The 7,518-nt window shown below is 41.3% G+C and overlaps 1 protein-coding gene across 1 annotated transcript; it reads right to left on the reverse strand.

Annotated features, from left to right (window-relative positions):
- Positions 1 to 460: 460 nt before the first annotated feature.
- On the reverse strand, positions 461 to 5,413 carry TCHHL1 (trichohyalin like 1). Its single transcript, XM_035700850.2, has 3 exons — positions 5,373 to 5,413; positions 4,324 to 4,479; positions 461 to 3,838 (listed from the first exon to the last, which is right to left on the reverse strand). The coding sequence occupies exons 2-3, from the start codon at positions 4,459 to 4,461 to the stop codon at positions 1,259 to 1,261; spliced, it is 2,718 nt and encodes a 905-aa protein (XP_035556743.1). The 5' UTR covers positions 4,462 to 4,479; positions 5,373 to 5,413; the 3' UTR covers positions 461 to 1,258.
- Positions 5,414 to 7,518: the final 2,105 nt, after the last annotated feature.

Raw genomic sequence — 7,518 nt, forward strand, 5'->3', positions numbered from 1 at the left:
TTTACTCTTTTTCTAAGTCATTACTAGCTCTGAGGCATCATCCTTTAATCACAGGCATTTATTTATTTATTTATTTATTTATTTATTTATTTATTTATTTATTTAAAGATTTCTAAATTTATTTTAGAGAGAGAGCGTTTAAGTGTGCACCAGAGCAGGCGGAGGAGCAAAGGGAGAGGGAAAGAGAAACTCTAGGCTGATTCCGCACTCAGCACAGAGCTCCACATTGGGCTTGCTTTCACAACACTGAGATCAGGACCTGAGCTGAAACCAGAAGTCAGCTGCTTAACCTACTTTGCCATCAAGGTTCCCCTAATAGCAGTGTTTTAAAATAACTGCAAATCTCCTAAGATTGTTTTTGTTTCTGATCAGTGTTTCCAAGGCTAGATGGAGAAATAAAGGGGAAAAAAACAGCAGCAGAAGATATTGATAATGAGGTTATTTATTTCCTACTTTTTCCACATTACTGTCAACAAACCATATAGGTAAACATTTTGTAGGCTTAGTGGAGCATTGGTTATAAGAGCTTCTTATGGAATGAAACATACATTAGATTTACATTCTGTGTCTCCTTCATAATTATTCTTGCTTATTTGAGCCAGAAGCTTTGAAAACACTGTGTAAGGAGTGGGATTTAAAGGAATGAATGAATGAATCTGTGGCATAATTTAGTTGCACCTGGACATTAACAAAGAGTCATGAATCTACTCTGATTGGGTGCTAGAAAGTCATAATTATTTTATGTTATGGTGATATCTGAGATTGTCTTGAAGGATAAAATTTTAGGATAAACTTGAACTCTGTTAGGAAATGTCATGAAGCAGAATAATTGGCATATATGAATTAATTTTATTTTATGGGGGTGGTATTGCAGAGTCTCATACTCACTATAGCCACATTATAAAAAGCCAACAAATCAATTGAAGAAATCGACATATGTTAAAGATATGAAAGGATTTTTTTTCTATTCCTAATGACAGGTAAATTGTGAAAAACTGTCTCATGAGAAAATCCATTTTGGTACTTGGAAGTATCATCATATGGTAGGATTTTTGGTGTGATATTTCTTTGGTGGCATCTCCCACTGCTGAATACTTCCTTATTTGCTTTTGTAGAGATCTAGGAAAGGAATTTAAAGAATTATTAATTTGCTTCTCAATGTGTGCATGTGAGCATTGAGGGTGATTGGGAGGGAAGAAGTCTGGGACATGTTGAGATGTATGAAGTTCCTTGGAATTTCTTCTGGGATCATAATGATTCACTGCTTTTTGGTGCTTGCCTCCCTTTGTAGTACTGATTTCTTTTCCTGAGGGTGGCCCTGCATATCTGAGGCTTGGGGAGCTGATGTTTGCTGTGCATCAGAAGGATCTGCATCAGGCAGATGTTCCCAGTTGTAATATTGTAATGCTTGGCTGTCACTGAAGATGATGGGACAATCTGAGCCCTCACTGGTGAGGGATGCACTTGACTGGTTGTTGAGGAGCTCTGGGCTTGACGCTCTAGCTGACAGAGCTTGATTTTGCTGCTCCACTGGGGTCATATCCATTTGTTGCAGTATCTTCTCTTGCAGGTACTGGTACAGAGGACTGGAATAGATTGTACTTCTCTCCACAGAACCAGATTCTTGGTCCATCTGCATCTTCTCTACAAGGCTTGACTGGGGGACTGAAACATCATATCCTTTCTTGGCTGGATTTTGTTGGTCATTGGCTTCTCCTGCCAAATATTGGGGGCCTTCATCCTCCTCTAATGTTGCAGGTTCATCTCTTTCAAAGTGTGCTTTGGAGGAGGCTGAATTGTCATCCAGATTTTTTACTGGAGCCTCCTGGGTCTCCTGTGCTCTACTTTCCTCTCCTTTGGTACTTGGGCTCTGCGCCTTTAACTTTTTTCTGCTGTCTTCCTTTGCTGAAAGCTGTCTTATGGAAGACTGGTCAGTGACATCTGCCTCCAGTGTACCTGGGATCTCTGTCTCAAGGGACTTTCTGTTTTCTCCTCTTGATATGGACTTCTGTGCTTCTGGATGTCCATCAGGGTGCACAGCTGGACCTTGGTCTTTGGTCCCTAAGCCCTGACTCCTGTACTCTTCTCTGGCAGCCCATTCTGATTCCTCGGTGAGCTTATCTTCTCCTCTGACTTCCAGCACCACTGCCTCCTGAGTTCTGCTTTCCTCACCCAGTGCTACCTGTTTCTTAGTGTCTGGGTTATTATTGTGACTTCTTTCCATAGACTCTCTAAGAGGGTCTACTTTATTCTGGGAATCTCCTTGCACAGGTGGATCAGTTGTCTCTGAGCTGTTGTCACCATCCTCTGGAGTAAGGCTATTGGGAATTTCCCAAGAACTCTCATTATTCTGTGTGATTGTGGCCTCGGGATCCTCTCCCAGATAACCAACATCCTCCTTGACTGGCTTGTCATGAGTCTTGGTGACATTCTCATTTTCTTCTCCAGACGGGTTCTTGAGTGGTGCTAAGTCTTGTGTTCTTTCTCTTGCTCCTGGTGTCCCTTCTGCTGCAGGGGCGTTTTTGCTGCTCATACGTGCTTCTGCTATGCCTTCCTCAGCATGTCTTGCCTCTTCTCCTGGGGTGACTGCTCTTTCAATTTCAGAATGGTTCTGTTCTCCTTCTGAGCTTGACACTTGTGTTTTAGAATCTTCTACAGCATCCCTTTCTTTTGATGACTCTTGGAGTTCCTGATACTTCCCATCCTGTGATTGGTCTTCCAGGGTTGATAGCTGAATTTTTCTCTCATTTTCTTTCTGCCGTGCTGTTCCATGGGCCATAGGGCTTCTCCTCTTCTTCCTTATAACTTGAGCATCAGGTATTTCTGAAACATTTCTGATATCACCTTGGACAAGCAGGTCCTTTGTTTCATGTTTTTTTTCTTGTGCTGGTGGTTCTTGGGTCTCAGATGCTCTACTGTCATCCCCAGATTCAGCTAGATTCTTTGTTTCAGGTGGTGTCCTATCGGCATCCTCTCCTTGTCCTTGGGTCTCAAATGTACTACCATCATCGTCAGGATCAGTTAGTTTCTCTGTCTGCAATGGTTTCTGGGCAGTAGCTTGTTCTGGTAGATTGGTATGCTCTGAACTGGGCTCATATTTTCCTGTCAGCGACAGTTCTTGTGTTTTAGAATGTTCCTTAACATCCTTTTCTGTTGCAACTTTCTGATCTTTGGAAGGCCTCTTTGTTGTTTTTCCTGGTGGAGAACTTTGGAGTCTCAGGTTCCCTTCTTGTTCTCCAAATCGATCACTTTTCTTCGTGTCACTTTGTTCCCTGACTGGTTTATCTCTTTCCCTGGGACTCTCCTTTTCCTGTCTCTCCTGCTTTGTGGGACTGTCAGTCTGTTCTGAATCTGCTGTTAGCTTATTTGTCTCAAGTTGAACTCCATTGTCTCTTGTTGCTGATACATCTTGGGCCACATCCTGGCTCCATTGATCTCCTTCTGGGTGTTGGTTCTCAGGGTCATTGCGCCCGGATGCTTCTACTGGCAGATTGTAAGTCTTGGTGTTTTTGGCCCCATTGTATCCAACTGCCCCCCTTCCCACGAAGCTGAGCTGAGCTGATGATGTCATTCCTGAAGGAGGTACCACTCTGTCTTGAGTTGGTGGAGTTTGTTCTGTCTGCTGGCCAGTGCTACTGGTCACCTGAAGATCTAGATCATCTGGCTTCTCCTCTGGTTTAGACACTTGTCTTGGTTCTGATTTTAGTAAGGATTGTATATCAAGATAGCAGAGGTTCAAAAGGTTGAAGATTGCAAGAACAAATTCATCAAAACTGATGGTGCTCTTGTCAATATTCAGAAGGTTCAAGTTTTTCTCCACAGCATGAATGGCATATGGCTGCATGAAAACACAGTGAGAAATCAGCCTATTTATATGAAGTCAAGCACCCATAGTATCTGCATGTCTCCCAAGAATCCTTTTTTTTTTTTTAAAACATTATTCCTCAAGACCTAGTGAAAATTTCCCCAAACAGTATGAGTTTGTTGATTCTGGATACCATTTTTCGCCAGGGAGCTATGCTAAGAAGGAACTTTTACATCACTCTGAGTTGCATTTATATGTATACTGGCTCATGACTCCTTTCAGAACCTACTTTGCTGAAGCATAGCCCCAGGGAGGAAAACCTCATTTTCCTCTATAAGGTCGATTAAGCAATTGCACGCAGTAGGGAGCTGAGATTGGAAAAAATTGTTCAAAATCAGTGAGTGCTGAGAATTGGTAGCCAAATGTAAAATAGGCAGGGATCATCTATGCACATCTTGCATAGATTATGGAGAAAGGGTAAGTGGGGGAGAATTTCCAGAGCTCTGTGAATACCACACCTGAAGAATGTCCCCAAACTCGCCCTGAATGAGCTGTTTCAGCTCTGTACAGGTCAGTGTTGCCTTGTTACCGTCCTCCTGGGCATACTTGTGGAATGTCTTGATTATACAGAGGACATCTCTCAGGAGCCGAGGCATCTTTCCCAACTCAGGAAACTGTGAGAAAGAACAAAGTTCATTTTTTTTCAGGAAGGAGATACTGAGGTTATCCTTTTCTCTGTCCCTCCCACAGTTCTACTGGCATCATATACTCTATTCTGTTTATCTCTATCTATTAATATCTTGTATCAGAATTTCTTCTTTTTTGTATCAGAATTTCAATGATTAGTTTTGTACCAGATAATGTGGTGAGATCAGATCTGGCACAGGTAGATATTAGAAGCAACACTTCATCCCACTCTGTGGAAAACAATGACACGTGTTCAGAGAAAGCTGTATTGCAAAAAGAAGTGGAAAAAGAATACAAATATAAGTACTGAAATGTGCAAATGATGTCGACAGAATGGGACCAATCCTTCCAGCATTAACTGAGAGTGTCCACCTATTTTCCTCCTACCTTGGCTTGGCATAACTCCTCTGCTTAGGAAAGTATAATTTTTAAAGTTAATAAAGCTTCTAGAAGAAAGAGAAGTAATGCCAAAAGTATCAACCCCTATGCAGACTGAAGCAACATGTTTTTACCAAGAAGACATGGCTTAGTGAATTCACTGGAAAAACAAATAGAATTCTGACCCCTCAGTCATTAACCATCACTTAAATGACTCTGTATTTTCATTTTAATATAGCCTTGAGTCCCGGGTCCTGGATCTTGTTAAATACTATTCATGCCTACGTCATACAGTTTATATTTTTTTAAAAAAGACAATGCTCAAAGTAGTTCCAAAGCAAAGAATGCATCTGGGGGGCTGGAGCTCCCAGTTTAGTGGCAGTAATGGTGCTCGATTAGACTTGAGATATGTCTCCTCTGGAATTCTTACACAATCTCACATATAAGCAGAGCAGCAACCGAGATCCCAAGTATGCTCAAGCATATAGCCTATGAGACTTACCTTGTTCACGAATGAGAGCAAGAAGAATAAAATGTGCAGCAGGCTGTGAGCTGACAGCAGGCGTTCAAACCTTTTATTGAGTTCCTAATTGCACAGTTAGGAAGGAGACACCTTCCGGGTGTAATGCTCTGATTCATCACCACCAAACCCAGTTCTCCCCTCCTTGTCTACTGTCAGCTTCTCTTATTTTTATTTCCTTCTTTAGGCAGCTTCAGTTAAGTCTTGCCTTTAGACTCATCCAAAGGAAGGAGAGGGGATATTTTGTTTCATTCACTGACTTATAGTTTTGAAGAATCTTTGGAGTGGTGTTGGCTTTTTTTTTTTTTTTTTTTTTTGAGCTGAGAACACAATTACATTTCTGTTTGACAAATCATAGGGCTGGCAGGGACCTCAGAAGTCATCTGATTCCTCCCTCTGCCCACAGGATGGACTGTATTTGACCTAGCTGGACAGATGGGTGTCAATCATGTGTTTAAAAATAGAGGCCCCACTGAGCCATGTGACAAGAGTGGAGATACCAGTTAATTCAGGTGTTTCAATGCTCTACTCTCCTTGCCCAGAGGCAGAGTTAGAAAAAAAAATCTTGCTGGGTGTGCAGAACTTTGCTTACTTACCTAGGATATACCATTTTAAAAAAGTGATTGATATCTGCTCTTTAAAGGTGCTTTTATAATTCAAGGAGCTTAGAAATGGGCATCCACAGTCCTGTGTTCTTTTTGTGAAAGGAAAAGAGAGACCTAGAAACCACCAATCTGAGGACAAGTGGAGGAGAGACTGAGATGCTAAACTGGTAAATGTTTTTATTACCTTCTGGATCTGGATCCCTCTTCAGAGAGAATATTTAATTAGCAGGAGAATTAGATTTGTTGTTTTATTAGATATTTAAAAAGATATAGAGTATGTTTGAAAACATTCTTGCCTGCATTTTTTTAAAAGACTTTTTTTTTATGAGAGACACACAGAGAGACACAGAGACATAGGCAGAGGGAGAAGCAGGGAATCGATCCCTGAACCCTGGGATCATGACCTGAGCCAAAGTCAGACACTCAACCACTGAGCCACCTGGGAGTCCCTATTCTTGCCTGCTTGTAAAAGGATGTAAGAAATAGACCCATGAAAACAAGTGTAAAAGGCAAATACCAAGAGAATGGAGGGGTGGAGATGGAGGTAATTTTATAAGTCTGAGGCTAAGGACAGCATCACTATTGAGCAAAACCTTTTCCTGATCTTCCTGATAATCAAAGCAAGTACAAGGGAACTGAGTTTTTTTTTGAGGGAGGCAGTAGGGAAATCCATGTTGATAGGTTTCCACCTGTAAAGAAATTTCTCAACATTGTCCTAAAAGACAGAAACCTCTTTCTGAGAATTGGGATTGGCATGTGAAGATCATCTTAATTCTGATCAATCAACATCTCCTGAGTACCAACTATTTCTCAGCCATTATGCCAGGCACTGTGGTGTTTAAAGTTGAGTAAGTTCTGTATCCCTGCTCTGGAGGTCACAGGCCAGTTTCATGAGAAATGGTTGAAGGAAACATTAACATCAAGGCTGGATTGGAAAGAAAGGGGAGCATAACAGCTGTTTTAAAATGTTTGAAGGGTTTTCATGGGGATGAGGAATGGGATGGGAAGAGAAAGGAACTTAAATTCATTGAACACCTAAGACACACCAAGTACTTTACGTGGGCTGTCTTACTTTCTTACTTAATCCTCATAGACCTTTTAAGTAGTTATTATCCTCTTTTAGCAGATAAGGAAGTTAAGGCTCTTAGCTGTTAAGTAACTTGCCTATGGCCATGTGCCCAATAAATGACAAACCTGGATTTAGAATTGAAATGCCTCAAGAATATATCTCTGAGCTCATGGTATCTCCATTATGTTGAATTCCTTATTCTGTGTAAAGCCAGAGAATAGAGCTAGAATCAGTGATTGATAATTTCTAAAAAGAAGTCTTTAGTTTTTGTTAAGAACTCTTTAAGGAGCGTTGTTGTCTGACAATGATGTAGACTGGTCCTAAGGTTAACAAGATCCCTGTCACTGGAACTGTCAAGTAGAGGCTGAATCACAATCCATTGGCTGGGTTATAGGGAAGTCCTGTCACAGCAGGAGGCAAGGCTGGAGTGGCTTACAGTGAAGAGCACAGAACT

The sequence above is a fragment of the Canis lupus genome, chromosome 17 (genome assembly GCF_003254725.2).
Source record: "Canis lupus dingo isolate Sandy chromosome 17, ASM325472v2, whole genome shotgun sequence".
NCBI classification, from domain to species: Eukaryota; Metazoa; Chordata; class Mammalia; order Carnivora; family Canidae; genus Canis; species Canis lupus.

Excerpts from the sequence above, each read along its gene's own strand:
- TCHHL1 (XM_035700850.2), bottom strand. The coding sequence starts at position 4,461 with ATGCCTCGGCTCCTGAGAGATGTCCTCTGTATAATCAAGACATTCCAC. Across the intron at positions 3,839-4,323 it reads AGTTTGGGGACATTCTTCAG|CCATATGCCATTCATGCTGT; the intron begins GTGTGGTATTCA and ends GTTTTCATGCAG.